We start from the raw sequence: 15831 nt of genomic DNA on the forward strand, positions 1-15831 counted from the left end.
CGCCTTCTTTCTTTGCGTGAACATTTGGGCGGCGTTATGCAAATCTTCCCACATCGTGACGTAGATATGTGGGGGCGTGTTAGAATGAGCCGTTTTAGGTAGGCGTGGTTGACTCTTAACTTTTATAAAGAATATCTCTGGATTTGAGACTTTAGTCTTTGCAACTTTACAGATCTTCTTTATGCACCAAGAGCTTGTAACACTCCAAAGAGAAAGGAAAAATTTAAATTGCATCATATGACCCCTTTAAGCACATGTAGGCAGGCCTTCAAGTTGCTTTCACACCTCTTAATGCCCAAACGTTCAAGACATGTTGATCTTTGTTTTTCCTCTGTACACAGGGTGAGAACATATGAATGAGATAATTTCATGTATAAGAACTTTTATAGAAACTGAATATTGACTGAATCGATAAGTAGACATTTTTTATATGGATGTGGTTACTATGGTGTTTTGAATGGTTGGCATCTCTAAAGGTATTCTGCGTGGGATGGTAGGTGGTTGTTTACTGGCTTGGAAAAATAATAGCAACAAACCACATGATTTGTCATTAATGTCTGTTGTGGTGCAGGATCAGTTACGTACCAAAGTGTAGTTAGAGTTACACCAAAAACAAAATCATATCGCCATATCTGTTGTGAAAAGCAATGCATTCTGCCTTAATGCTTGACTGTTGTCTAATATCTGCTGTGCATTATGTTCAAGGCTGTTACATGGGTCATAAAACTCTTAAACACATTTCTTGAAATGTTAACAGATATGTACAGGACAGGTTAAACACTGTAAAAATTTTTATATGCTACTCAAAATATGGTAACAATATTACATGTAATATTTCTGAGTAGATTTTAAGGCTTGATTCAGGAATCTACCCGAATAAATCATGTAAAATCTCCATAATTATTTATGACACAATGATTTTAATATTATTAGTGAAATGTGCTCATTTATTTTAAGTTGATTCTCAAAAGTTTGTGTTCTTGAGTAAGGCCTGTTTGTATTTGAATTACAATTAATAAGACTATTAACAGTGAGAGAGCTCAAGTAGTAGAAAACTTGTAACTGTACTGGCATTAGCAAAGCTACTGCTCATTTAACAAAGCATCTTTCCTTATAGTGTTAGTACATGCAGTTATCCATATCCTAACCATAAGCTCTGCTCTTCCACGCAATGGTAATGACAGAAACTTCAACATAACAAGAACTCTTTCAAATGTCAAACATAACTGAACATTAAACATTAACAGATGTTTCCCTGCACTCAAAAACACATAAAATAACACTTAATTTCAATATTTACTCTCCATATCCAGCCATATGCAAAGCATGGTGGGAAATAATAATCAAAAATCAAAATCTAAAATCAAAATTGTACTATTTTTTTTAAAATAGGTATTTATTCCTTAATTTTATCAGCTTAATCAGTTCCTCAATGCAAGTCTCAAAACTGCTTAAGTGAGGAAAACATATCTCGTGGTTTTATTAGTGAAATGTTCTCAATATTTTCTACACGACACTGAACAGCAATTTCTTTAATAAAATATACACACTATTTTTAATTATCACCTTAGTTTTTTAAATGAAAATTAAAAGACTCATGATTAATTTTTACAGTGCAGTATTGAGAACAATGATAACATTAATTGTTAATTAAAGGGAAAGTGATTTTTAAAAACAAATATGTATATTTGTTCAACCAGTTTCACTGAGGTGTTTAAAGGAAATTTATTTATTTACCCTTAAAGGGATAGTTCACCCAAAAATGAAAATTCTGTTATTATTTACTCACCTTCATGCCGTTTTAAACCTGGATGACTTTATCTCAAAATATCTTCTTTTAAGTACCAAATACATATAAAGACATAAGGGTGAGTAAATGATGACAGACTATGCATTTTTGAAAGTGAAAAAGTGAAAGTGAAAGTGACGTGGCCAAGTATGGTGACCCATACTCGGAATTAGTGCTCTGCACTTATCCCATCCAAAGTGCACACACACAGCAGTGAACACACACACACCGTGAACATCTAAAGGTATTCTGCGTGGGATGGTAGGTGGTTGTTTACTGGCTTGGAAAAATAATAGCAACAAACCACATGATTTGTCATTAATGTCTGTTGTGGTGCAGGATCAGTTACGTACCAAAGTGTAGTTAGAGTTACACCAAAAACAAAATCATATCGCCATATCTGTTGTGAAAAGCAATGCATTCTGCCTTAATGCTTGACTGTTGTCTAATATCTGCTGTGCATTATGTTCAAGGCTGTTACATGGGTCATAAAACTCTTAAACACATTTCTTGAAATGTTAACAGATATGTACAGGACAGGTTAAACACTGTAAAAATTTTTATATGCTACTCAAAATATGGTAACAATATTACATGTAATATTTCTGAGTAGATTTTAAGGCTTGATTCAGGAATCTACCCGAATAAATCATGTAAAATCTCCATAATTATTTATGACACAATGATTTTAATATTATTAGTGAAATGTGCTCATTTATTTTAAGTTGATTCTCAAAAGTTTGTGTTCTTGAGTAAGGCCTGTTTGTATTTGAATTACAATTAATAAGACTATTAACAGTGAGAGAGCTCAAGTAGTAGAAAACTTGTAACTGTACTGGCATTAGCAAAGCTACTGCTCATTTAACAAAGCATCTTTCCTTATAGTGTTAGTACATGCAGTTATCCATATCCTAACCATAAGCTCTGCTCTTCCACGCAATGGTAATGACAGAAACTTCAACATAACAAGAACTCTTTCAAATGTCAAACATAACTGAACATTAAACATTAACAGATGTTTCCCTGCACTCAAAAACACATAAAATAACACTTAATTTCAATATTTACTCTCCATATCCAGCCATATGCAAAGCATGGTGGGAAATAATAATCAAAAATCAAAATCTAAAATCAAAATTGTACTATTTTTTTTAAAATAGGTATTTATTCCTTAATTTTATCAGCTTAATCAGTTCCTCAATGCAAGTCTCAAAACTGCTTAAGTGAGGAAAACATATCTCGTGGTTTTATTAGTGAAATGTTCTCAATATTTTCTACACGACACTGAACAGCAATTTCTTTAATAAAATATACACACTATTTTTAATTATCACCTTAGTTTTTTAAATGAAAATTAAAAGACTCATGATTAATTTTTACAGTGCAGTATTGAGAACAATGATAACATTAATTGTTAATTAAAGGGAAAGTGATTTTTAAAAACAAATATGTATATTTGTTCAACCAGTTTCACTGAGGTGTTTAAAGGAAATTTATTTATTTACCCTTAAAGGGATAGTTCACCCAAAAATGAAAATTCTGTTATTATTTACTCACCTTCATGCCGTTTTAAACCTGGATGACTTTATCTCAAAATATCTTCTTTTAAGTACCAAATACATATAAAGACATAAGGGTGAGTAAATGATGACAGACTATGCATTTTTGAAAGTGAAAAAGTGAAAGTGAAAGTGACGTGGCCAAGTATGGTGACCCATACTCGGAATTAGTGCTCTGCACTTATCCCATCCAAAGTGCACACACACAGCAGTGAACACACACACCGTGAACACACACCCGGAGCAGTGGGCAGCCATTTTTTTGCTGCGGCGCCCGGGGAGCAGTTGGGGGTTCGGTGCCTTGCTCAAGGGCACCTCAGTTGTGGTATTGAAGGTGGGAGAGAGCACTGTACATTCACTCCCCCCACCTACAATCCCTGCCGGTACGAGACTCGAACCCGCAACCTTTGGGTTACAAGTCCGACTCTCTAACCATTAGGCCACTTGGATGAGCTATCCCACAGAAACTAACCCAAAAAAATTAACCCAAAAAATGAAAATTTGCTGAAAATGTACTCTCCCTCAGACCATCCAAGATGTGAATGAGTTTGTTTCTTCATTAGAACAGTTTTGGAGAAATGTAGCATTACATCACTTGCTCACCAGTGGATTCTCAGCAGTGAATGGGTGCCGTCAGAATGAGAGTCCAAACAGCTGATAGAAACATCACAATAATACACTAATAATCCACATGACTCGCGTCCATCAATTAATGTCTTGTGAAACAAAAAGCTGTGTGTTTGTAACAGACAAATCCATCATTAAGGCATTTTAAGTTTAAACAGTCACTTCTGGCCAAAAACAAGTCCATAATCCATAATAACGCTTCCTCCAGCGAAAAAGTCCACCAACATTGTTTAGAGCTGTTTTGGACTGTTTGGCATTTAAACAGAGCTTGATCTGTGTATATTTCTCTCCTAATTCAGACAGGACAACTTTATTAATGGAGAAAGAAATATTATGGATATAGGACTCATATTTTAGCCGGTAACTCGCTTTGGAGTCATGTGGATTACTTGTGGATTATTGTGATGTTTTTATCAGCTGTTTGGACTCTCATTCTGACGGCACCCATTCACTGCAGAAGTTCCACTGGTGAGCTAAATGTAGTGATGTAAAAGAGATGTAATGCTAAATTTCTCCAAATCTGTTCTGATGAAGAAACAAACTCATCTACATCTTGGATGACCTGAGTACATTTTGAGCACATTTTCATTTCTGGATGAAATATTCCTTTAAGGAATCGTGCTATTACTTTCTGTGGGTAAATACAAGGCACACAATTCATAAAATATAAATGCTAAATTTCTGATGATTATCAGAATTTGTTACATCAAGCACAAATATTTGAGTCTGTAGCAAAGTAATTTGGTGAAAGTCAAGTAGAAGTTCAGTTTACATGACGTGTTTATATCTTGACTAATGTTTAGCAACTCTAATAATACTACTTTGCACATAGATTATTTTTTATCATAATGCATTGTCTTTGTTTGTTCTCTTTTGCAGACTGCCCCATTTTGTTCAGTCCTGTTGATGTGGTGGTTGAATATGGAGATTCATTTTCAGTGAACTGCTCCTCCACCGACAAAACACACCAGTTCGGCTTGAGTTGGGAGGGATATGACACAATGGAGAACACTGAAGAGATCTTCAGAAGTGTGGATGTGATGGACTGGGAGATGAAGCTAACTTGTTACATGTACTCTAATGAAACACAGTGTTCACAGAATCTTCCCGTTACTATTTACAGTGAGTTGTTTTTTCCCCCCCAAAACAAATTATTTTCTGGAATTCACTTATAACAGTGAATATCGATATCTCTGAAATCTATTTACAGAGACTCCAGACAGTGTGTCCATCAGCATTGTGGATCACAGCGGACCAATGATAGAGGGAAAGCAGTATGAGCTCCAGTGTGATGTTCACGATGTGGCTCCAGTTCAGGATCTCACTGTCAAATGGTACAAAGGACAGACTCTGCTGAATCAAACCACCTTCACTGAGGATAGCAAGACTCCAGTGAATGAAACCACCACACTCCTGATCCGTCCAGACAGAGCAGATGATGGAGCTCAATACAGGTGTGAAGCAGAGCTGGAACTGGGAGCAGAAGGACCTCAATATCCTATAAAATCTTTAGAACCTCTCAGTGCGGAAGTACACTGTAAGTTTATTATTTCCATGATTGCCATTTAATTAAATTTATATTTTCTAAAGGGCCTTCTAGTGTGAAGGAACGGTCGTATTTCATCACATACAGAGATTTGCATATTAACAGATAATTTTGATCAAATATTACATATTATGAATTGCATTACCATAGATAAAAAGGTTTCAGTTGTACAGTATTTTTCTGGTCTGTTAATAACAGCTGCTCATCATGGTGCTGTTGTGCTATTAAATGTCTCTCTGTCCTCCTCAGATAAACCAAAACACTTCAATTCAACAGAGACCATCATTAAAAACGACGAGGTCACACTAAACTGTACAGTGAAGGCAAAGCCGGCTCCTACGTACACATGGCACTCAGAGCATCTGAAAGAGGAGATCAGCTTCTCAGTGCTCCAGTCCTCCACACTCAGTCCAGGAAACTACACGTGCACTACCACAAACTCTCTGGGAAGTGACAGCAAAGTGTTCATCATCAAATCTACAGGTCAGTTTTGAATAAACACATCTACCTCTGTCCTCAGGCAGTAAGTTACAATTTTTTATTTTTACATTCTTACTGTTTAAAAGAGTGCTGCAGTGATAACATATTTTTGTAGAGATAGACAGACAGATAGACACATAGATAGATAGATAGATAGATAGATAGATAGATAGATAGACAGAATGTATTTATTTTATATAGTAATAAATGGTGCATAATTTAGAGGTGAATATTGTCTAGTACCATGAAATCCCATCAAACTGCAAAATATTAAACAACAAATATCATGAAACAAAATACAGTACATTCATTTAATAAAAATATATGTTGCGCTTATTGTCTTCTGTCTGTTTTGACTGCCGATGATCACAAGTGTGACCCCTAAGAAAGGAAATACCACATGGTTAAAAAACGTGTGTTGCGTTTTTTCATTCCACTGCCCTGAGTCTCATGGTTTTAAACTCAAAAGCATGTTCTGTGTGAAAAGTCACTAAGGCATCTCTAATTTTATTGCTCACACTTGTGAAAAGCTATTTTATTTATGCTTTACATTGCCAAATATATGAAGGACTGTTGCACAGTACTGTATAGATAGATGAATGCCCAAACTGATTTGTAAATAAAGCTGTTATTCTGTGATGAAGCTTCATTGGTTTTCAATCACATGCTGTTCTGTAGAGAGTCAATGTCCTATTCAACTCATCCCACGGAGAGCTGTTGTGAGGTACGGTGACGATGTTTCAGCTGACTGCAAAACTTCAGTCCCACATAAAGGGATGGGATGGGAAGCCAGTGAGGGAGCAGTGTCCATGACCAGAGACAGTCTGATCACATGGAGAGTGTCAAATCTGATAGAATGGGACATACAGCCATTCTGCTACATAAACCATGAGAAACAGTGTCAAGTAGAGCTCCCAGTCACTATTTACAGTCAGTTTCCCTGTTACTTTTATTTTTGTCTTTCCATTCTCAGAAATATCTAATAAATGTACATTGATCACTGCAGATTTCAGAGTTTGTAAGTCTTCCTCCACAGAGACTCCAGACAGTGTGTCCATCAGCATTGTGGATCACAGCGGACCAATGATAGAGGGAAAGCAGTATGAGCTCCAGTGTGATGTTCACGATGTGGCTCCTGTTCAGAATCTCACTGTCAAATGGTACAAAGGACAGACTCTGCTGAATCAAACCACATTCACTGAGAATAGCAAGACTCCATTGAATATAGTCACCACACTCCTGATCCGTCCAGACAGAGCTGATGATGGAGCTCAATACAGGTGTGAAGCAGAGCTGGAACTGGGAGCAGAAGGACCTCAACCTCCTCCAAAAGAAATATCAGACCCTCTCAATATCACTGTATATTGTTAGTGAACAAAATATTGTTTTATGTCTCCACATATGTAAAGAAGCAAGAACTTCTCCCAAAATACAAACAAATAAATATGTTCTTCTTATCTTTCTATGTTCTTCTTTTCCAGATGCTTCAAAAATTAAATTTTGTAACAGCTGGTCACCATTGACAGGGACCTCACTGGATTCACATCCTTTAAATTTATATTATGTGGTGGGTAACCCTCGTCCAGACATCTCCTGGAGACACAAAGCATCATCAGTCAATTCCTCTATGCCTCTTACCAAATTTGATTCTGGCCAATATGAAATCATTGCCAGTAATGACCATGGTGATTTCAATTGTTCTATAAACATCACAGTAGAGTGTAAGTGTGAGAGTTCTTCAGGAACTTCTGCATTAAAACCTGACGTTTTATCTCTGATTGTGTCTTTAAGTTGATTGTTATCTCCCCAAAATAGATCCTCCAGAACTGAACTGCAGCGAGAGCTACGAAGTAAAAGAAAAAACATTCTTCAAATTTCCTTGCATAGCCGATGGATTACCAAAGCCTAAATTCTCCCTCTACAGAAATGGAAAAATTATCGAGCGTGACTTTTATCCCAATTGGACTGATAGTGGCCAGTATCAATTAATCGCACATAACCAACACGGAACAATTAATTCTACATTCACCATCAACATCCTACGTAAGAGAAAAATGGTCTTCAATGTATATTTCTTTAACAACCGTAGCCAATGAATTAACAAAGACAACTTTCTACTTTCAACACAGATGCCCCAGTGTTTTATGTCAGCCAACAGAATTTTGTCGTGGGAGAAGACAGCAACATAACGCTAGAGTGCACCTCGGCTGGTAACCCAGAACCTGAGATGTGGTTGAGTTTAAAAAATAAGAACATCTCCACTGGGAGGCGCCACATAACCTTAAACATTGAGAGAGCCACGTCTACCAATGCTGGAGTTTATACATGCAGTGCCACGAATAAATTTGGACGCAAAGACAAAAGCTTCGTAGTGGAGATAAGAGGTTTGGGCTGTGACTGTGAAAATAATATGATGTTCCCCATAAGATATTAAATGATAGTTCTTTTAATTGCGTGATATATTACTGACATTTAACCACAAAATGAATGTTTAATACTAGAGTTCAAAATCAGTTCTTCATTAACTGAACATACTTTTTTTTTTTTTGCTTTCTTTTTTAGATGACTCTCGCAACTACTTCCCTATTGTTGCTCTGGTATTGGGACTGCTTGTTTTAATCCTCCTTATAGTGATCTTATTGTGGGTGAGGAAAAATACAACAGGACTTTATGAAGTAGGTGCAGTCAGTGGAGCAGTATGAACTGTTAAGCAATGGGGGCCCTAAGTGAGTTTTATCCTGTTTTAATCAGTTGAAATATGCTTACATTGAAAAAAGACAACATATTGAACATCATTCAGGTTACAATAAATAAAAACATTCTATAAATATCTGTGGTATAATGTGTAAAGCCTGTGTCATACTTCCCGCGTGCGCTAGTCCGCTATGGTATGCGTGACGTAAAAATCGTGTGACTCCCATTTTTTCGCGCGGTCAGGCTACAAAAGCACCAACTGCGCATGCGCGGGCTGTGTGACTAAGCCCGTTGCTATTCGAACCTGTACATTCCGTTGATAAAACAATATAAAGACAGCCAGATGTGCAATTGTTTATTCACATGTTTGTTTACTGTTCAAGCCGATCTACTGCGCATGTATGGAACACCATCATCGTATGCTTTCGGTAGTACAAGTCCGCGTACGCGTCCGGATTGCTCATGCGGAAAGTATAACACAGGCTTAAAAGCTAATATTGTACAGCATGCACTTGTCACTTGTGTATATGATATGGATGATATTTCAGTGACAGAAGAATGTTTGAGATGAGTAAAAAAAACATTTAAAACGTATCGTCTTGTCACATGACAACAAAATGGTTTTCTGTATGTTGGTTATGGTTCTGATTTATTTGCTGTTGTCTTAGGAGATGGTCAAATTAAGAAAAATGTTTATTTTGTGTTAAATAGCTTTTTACTTTTGTTAGTTTTTTTTTTAAGAGAGATGATGGACAATTTCCAGGCCAGACATGTGCTTTCTGTGTTAGACAAGTTTGACAGTCTGTAGGCGATTGGGAGATATTTTACAAGTAATCTTCCCGTGTTTTTATTTTTATAATAATGATGCAATAAAAAAAAAAATTATGCACAAGTAATGAAAGATTATACGAAGCTACTTTTGCAACAAAAAAAAAAAGGTTATTTTTTGGAGCCTTTTAATAAGATCCTTTCAGTCTTTTTTAAGCCCCACAAAACAGAGAGAGAGAAAGAAAGCAAGTCAAATGTTATGTATTTTTGAATGGTTTAATAGATCCCAACACGTTATCTCACTGACCCTTGTGCTATCTTATGTATAAAAAAGCAAAATGAATGTTAATCAATGAACAAGATGTTTTTAGAAGCATTGTTAATGATTGTTGCCGTGTGGTGTTAATAATTTAAGCAAGGTCTCCGTTTATGAAGTTCTCTCACTCCTGCAGACATGCAGATGATCTGCAAGCTGGAAACTGTATCCGGCGGCTCCTTTAAGAATGAGGGATCTGGGACTGAGTGACGCGGCAATGAAATCCAGTTGATCCTTCGCTCGCTTTGCAGCGAAAAGTATTTGTGCCACCGCAAAGTAGCTGGCGCTGGAGATCCGTAGCGTTAGCGCTTTGTTCAGCGTTGCGCGTGAATGTGGGAAAAGAAAAGACTCGCCACCTTTTATCCTATTTTGGACATCTGTTACTCTTGTAAGTTGGGATAACTTTTCAGCCTAATAGAGTGGAGTGGCAGGAGAGCTGGGAACATGGACTGGGGCACTGAGCTTTGGGTAAGTTCGGAGGATAGGGTTTTATGGTTTATGTTTCATCCTTCTGTACCCAGAAATATATTATCCGATGCGGTGCGATCCAAATCCTCTCAATTGATTACACGGGCGTAAATAAATGTGATTTATGACTATTTACTTGCAACATGGAGGAGGATAAATGCATCAGAACACTATCTGGCAGATATTATGACCTAATTTTTTTAAGTTGTCACCATTTAATTCGATTAATTGCCACGTTTAATGTGAACATCTGCTTAAACTCAAAGTTGAGCAGAATCATAGCAACAACAACAGTATCACCGTTAATCAGTGTAGCCTATCAGTCTAAACTCAATGTTAAATACTGAATATTTTGATATCTATCTAGCTGTTTTAGCTAATTATTTTTTTATTTTAGGGGATAGTTGTTTGTTTAATAAGGCATAGGTGAGGTATAACCAACAACTTTTGACATTAACACCACTATTTTGTGTGTAGGGTTGTTTTTCTAAGTCTCATGCTGTTTTGGAAAGGTGTTTTGTCTTTGTTTACCTTCTCAGACAGGCTTAATAGTATTGCTAATGAGAAGTGCTAGCTGCTTGTTTAAGAATTTGTTACAAAGCTTGTTGTTTGGTTTCAGTGTTTTTTTGTAGATCATTTGGAGGAGTTTAATAAGCAGTCTCTGCTTATCAGTGGCGCCTGACAAAGAATAGCTCATGTATTGATGATCTTTATTTGGTGACACCAACCGGGTTTGCTTGAAGCATTGAATTTGTCCAAAATTGTCACATTTTTAGGGTCCACTAAAGCACTCAAAGCTCTTTGACAATGTAGAACTGGGTTAGAGAAACTGAGTCGCATGTTTCTGATTGCATCATCATCACCTGTATGTCATCCTGCCTGTTTAAGTTTCCCCATTTCCCTGACCACCATCCCATAACGTCCCATCTGCACAGAGGTTCCCACCTCTTTTGACTAAAGACAGATTTTACATGCCTGCAGTGTGTAAATGGAGCGTTGCGCTGAAGTGGGTGGGGATTGTTTGATCTCATTGCTGTTGTTCCCCCTAGGCCTCTGTCCGCTGTCCCCTTTCCATCTTCTACTGCACCAGCCTAATTAGTTTTGCCCTAATTTTATAAAAACACATCATCCAGCTCACATCACTGTTTATTTTGGTGTTCTGCTTCACTAGAAAGTTTCCCTTTTCCGTGCTTTTTGAGGGACGCCACTGCCAGCCTGGGAAATTACAGTAGTTTCAGCTTGGTAGTAAACAGAAGTGAAAGCTGGGGTTCGTGTGGACTTGTTTCTCAGGTGTAGACGCTTCAGGCATTCCTGGTGGGTGGGAAGTGCGTGCAGTGGTTCTCATGAGTCTTGCATGGTTTACCGTCACTCTAAGCAATGTCTAACCTAATTGGTTTTGGTCGGGTTAGTCATTAAGTGCCATTCCCATGGCTACACTATGACATCTGTCCACTCATTTTGCTGCTAATCCACTAGCTATTTTGGCAGCTCAAGATTTCCGTTTACCGATGAGAGAGTGGCTAATTTTTGTTGGTTTTAGTGTTTGTTTGAATTCTTTCTGAATGTCTTGAGAAATGCTGCACAGCAGGCTCCTTATTAAGTCATTAGAGCATGATGAAGGACAGTGACATTTCGCTGTGGACTCTCGTATTGGGGAGGTTGTAGACTGGTACTCTCTGCTCAGGCTGGGAGAATAGCTTTGCATTATGGGAAGGAGGAGTTAATGATGGTGGAAAAGTACAAGGGAGGGGTCAAGACTGGGCCGAATACAATGCTACAGATAAGAGGAACCCTGCTGTAAATTATGCCTCGGACTGTTTTTATAGCTTGAATGGAAGTTTTCAAAGGGGATCTCTGTTGGTTTTAAGATTGTGATGATAGCAGTCAGTGTGAAGTTTGATTGAAGCCACCGCTGATTCAAATCTTAAGAGAGTTGTTTTAGTGAATAAACTGCATTAAAGGTTTAGATCAACCACAAAACCATTCCAAACCCATTAGTTTTTTGCTCCTCTTTGAACAAAAATGAAGATATTTTTAAAGTTATTTTTCTCCATCAATCCAAAGCCTTTATATACTTTTTAGAAATTTTAAACGTTGATTATTTAGACTTTCTAACAGACAGACAAAATTGATAAATATTAAAAATATTCAAAGATTTCCCAAAGTTTTATGAATTTGGATCGATGAGAGCTAGTAAATGATGACAAAATTATAATTTTTGGATGAACTAACCCTTGAACATTTTATTTCTTCATGTGAATTTTAAGAACTGTCAAGAAATGCCTTGGTTATAAATAAATTATATAATCAATCACGTTAAAATATACATCACAGTTGTATATAATGTGCTGAATTTAATTGATGCTGATTTTTTTTTTTTTTTAAAGTTCAACACTATATTTACAGTAATGAGAATAACATAATTTTTTCACATTATGATAATGAGAATTTTGCTAAAACTGTAGTTGTAATGAAGAATAATGTCTCTATAAATAATAAAACTATTACTTCTGATTTGTGGGTATTAACATTTCTTTGTGACATTCCTTTTCTTACCGCGTTGGCATTCTGGTTTGTCAACACAAACATTTATGTACAAATTTGATGTACAAATATTTGCATACAAACAGAAGCTTATCTTGTGATTATCGTCGACATAAACAACTGCCTCTTGTGGCTTTGTTTTGAATGAAGTTGAAAAGCACTATTTTTGCGAGTGAGTGGGTTGTGAGGGGGTAGGTAATTCTTCTCTTGTTCTATATTAATGGTCTCCATTTTGAGGAGAGAGGAGGAGGAGGTGGAGTCAGGACATGGCCTGGCTTGTTAGGAATGTCATCGCAAAGGCAACTCCCTCCTTCCCACTTCAAAACACATATCTAGGTCCAGGCGGATGGAGGTAGCACTGAGGGGGTGGGGGGTGTTTCAAGATATCGGCTCTCAAAAGTGGTCAGGCCCGTACTTGAAATGTAACACACTACCCCACCAAATAAGGAACTGGGAAAAGGGAAAAACACAGCCAAACTGGACCATTTCAAATGTTTTTTTTTTCTTTGGGAAAATGCTGACAAATGTTTGTCAAATTAGTCCCTAGGTCTGTTTTTGTTTTGCTTCGGGTTCGGGCGTGCTGTAGGAAATAGCATGTGATATTCATATTTTTGTTGAGCACCACTGAAATACAGCAGGAAGGGGAGAAGACTTCCACTTCCTGTGTCCTGTCTGCTCAAACGCTTGTGGCAGGATGAGTTTAAAGCCCTGAGGAACCCCCTGCCTCCCACAGATAACTTCATAGGATCATAGGTTGCGAACAGGCAGGGAATCTCTGGGATGTTCTCTGTGTGGGCAGAGACAGGACAGCTCATTAATGGCCCTTTCACATAACTCGCATCAGCATTGCGGATGGCATGATGTTTATTAATGGGTGTAAATAATATGTGTACTATATAATGTGAAGATTATTTTCTCAATGTCATCATATGTAGTGTTGAAACACTTGATGATCACAGCAGTGCAGGGTTCCTATGGTCATGGAAAACCTGGAACCCGGATTTTCAACTTTTCGTCAAAACACATTTTGATAAAAAGTCATAAATTCTCAAGTGAATGTTTTTTTTTTTTTTTAGCTCTAAAATACTTAAACAGCTAGATTTTGTTTTTTACCCTTATATTTAAAAAAAATTGTTAAAAGTTTGGAACCAAAAAGTTTAGATTTTTTTTTTTTGTAGATGTTTTATAAGAAGTCTCTTATACTCACCAAGGCTGCATTTATTTGAGAAATGCAGTAAAAAAGTAATGTTATGAAGTAGGGCTGCACGATTAATCGAATGCGATTGTCATGCGCATTTTGTTAAAAAAGCCGGTTCTGTAATCAGCAAGAAATCATCATCACGTGCTTTCAGCACTGACAAGTTACGCAAAAAAATCGCAGACAATTTTATTGTGCGATTCTGAAATCGTTCGCGATAATAACAGCTGTTTGCATAGCTTCTCAGTGAACTACGGCTCTGTGAAGTAAATGCTGCTCCATCTGAAAGCATGTGAAAATACCACATTTAATAACATATTTTTACTCCAAACTCACTTCATAACGTCAGTCGAGTGTTTGAAATAAATCCTTCTGTGAGATGATGTGGCTTCTTACACCGAATAAGGCACGCAACATATTTCATAGTATTTAAGCAGTGATAAAGGCATTGCATTATAAATATACTTTATTTTAATGAAAATTATAATAAGAACTCAGATAAACCGTATATTGCCGTAGTCGTGTGTTTATTAGTTACGTTGAATCAATGAAAGCAGTTGAATCTTCTGTTTATTCAGCTTCAGCGATTTTCTGTTTTTTTTCTGCGAGGCGTATTTGGAGTTTCAGCGCGAGAGCGCCCTCTGGCCTTTGGATGGAGATTTACTGCTGATCACAGAACCGTGCTTCACTGAAAGATACGCATGACAATCGCAGCTTCTGTCGAATCGCGATCTCGATTCCATTTCGATTTATCGTGCAGCCCTATTATGAAGTATTACACAAAAAATGCTGGGTTGTTTCAAATATAGACTAACCCTGTAACCCTATAGACTAGAGGTCGACTGATATGGGTTTTTCACTGGCTGATGTCAATGCCGATATTTAGAAATCAGGGCAGCCGATGGCCGATATATGATGCCGATTTTTTTGTCTGATATGTTTGGCCGATTTTCTTTTTTTTTCCTATTCATATCATAAAAGTGAGTTTGAGCAAATGATTATTGCAGGGTACAAGATAGTAGTAGTAGTAGCCCAATTTAGAGTAATAACACATGGCTCAAAACTTAAGCACCTTCTCAAAACAGTTCTGAAGCATGCTTTTTGTTTATGTTTGCTGACAGACACCAGTGTTTCCCACAGACTGCAAATCAATTCTCTGCCAGCAGGAGGCGCTTTGGGAGCTGGAAGCTGGAGATTTTCCCCGGTAATGGCTGTAATCAAATAAGCCTACTTTATCAGGCATTACAGGAAAGACGAAAGACGAAATACATCGAAGCTTTTCTGAAGACAGTTGGTTCTTTTCAAAGATACATTCATATAAAAACACCCGCGCTGCATTTGGTGGCAGTCATATTGTGACAAGCCGCCATAAATAACTCAATGTATAGGAAACACTGGACACCGCTATAAGCTATAAGGCCATAGTGATAAAAATAAAAGATTTCACACATATTTCACAGCCTGCTGCTCATAACTGCTTAAGAGTGCACTGGCCACGAGCGATGACATCGTGGATGCTATTGTCGGACCAACACACACACTTCATGAGGAAAGTTAACGTGCACGTTATAATCAACCCAGAAGTTTCGTCTGAATTGAACTTGTTTCTAATTTCACATGCAAATGACTTGTTGCACTTATGAATATGATAACATTCCGGCATAAATTCTAGTAGGGTAAAACGTAATTCCATTTTTTTAAACGATCTGTTTTGCCCTGCCATTAGCTGAAGCTGTGTGTGAACAAGCCGAGGCTGCAGAGTGTGAGCTGTAGTGATGGGAAGTTCGGATCATTTTACCGACTCGGACCTTTGAGTCTCGTTCAGCAAAATTAACGAATCTT

The 15831-nt window shown here is 37.2% G+C and overlaps 2 protein-coding genes across 4 annotated transcripts in view; both read left to right on the plus strand.

Moving 5' to 3' along the window:
• The first annotated feature begins 4927 nt into the window (after positions 1 to 4927).
• On the plus strand, positions 4928 to 9228 carry LOC107670455 (hemicentin-1). 2 transcript variants are annotated; one of them, XM_016463058.1, is made up of 8 exons: positions 5342 to 5429; positions 5771 to 6004; positions 6680 to 6931; positions 7038 to 7367; positions 7483 to 7722; positions 7817 to 8044; positions 8131 to 8385; positions 8564 to 9228. In XM_016463058.1, the coding sequence occupies exons 1-8, from the start codon at positions 5411 to 5413 to the stop codon at positions 8701 to 8703; spliced, it is 1698 nt and encodes a 565-aa protein (XP_016318544.1). In that variant the 5' UTR covers positions 5342 to 5410; the 3' UTR covers positions 8704 to 9228. The 2 variants fall into 2 exon arrangements, with proteins under 2 accessions (XP_016318546.1, XP_016318544.1); XM_016463060.1 differs by lacking the exons at positions 7483 to 7722; positions 7817 to 8044; positions 8131 to 8385; positions 8564 to 9228 and adding an exon at positions 4928 to 5097 and having other exon boundaries at positions 5186 to 5512; positions 7038 to 7394.
• A 706-nt stretch (positions 9229 to 9934) lies between these two features.
• The window catches only part of trip10a (thyroid hormone receptor interactor 10a), a 32040-nt gene continuing 26143 nt past the window's right edge, over positions 9935 to 15831 (plus strand). The window contains exon 1 of one of the 2 annotated variants that reach the window (XM_016463132.1): positions 9935 to 10247. In XM_016463132.1, the coding sequence (XP_016318618.1) occupies positions 10224 to 10247 (24 nt within the window). In that variant the 5' untranslated portion in view covers positions 9935 to 10223. The remainder of the gene's footprint in view (positions 10248 to 15831) is intronic. The other variant, XM_016463133.1, reaches the window with a different exon arrangement.

The sequence above is a fragment of the Sinocyclocheilus anshuiensis genome, unplaced genomic scaffold, assembly GCF_001515605.1.
Source record: "Sinocyclocheilus anshuiensis isolate Anshui unplaced genomic scaffold, SAMN03320099.WGS_v1.1 scaffold476, whole genome shotgun sequence".
Lineage (NCBI taxonomy): Eukaryota > Metazoa > Chordata > Actinopteri > Cypriniformes > Cyprinidae > Sinocyclocheilus > Sinocyclocheilus anshuiensis.

Bases quoted from the DNA above. Each gene is read 5' to 3' on its own strand.
- LOC107670455 (XM_016463058.1), top strand. The intron at 8,045-8,130 runs GTAAGAGAAAAA...CTTTCAACACAG, and splicing joins ATTCACCATCAACATCCTAC to ATGCCCCAGTGTTTTATGTC. The intron at 8,386-8,563 runs GTTTGGGCTGTG...TTTCTTTTTTAG, and splicing joins CTTCGTAGTGGAGATAAGAG to ATGACTCTCGCAACTACTTC.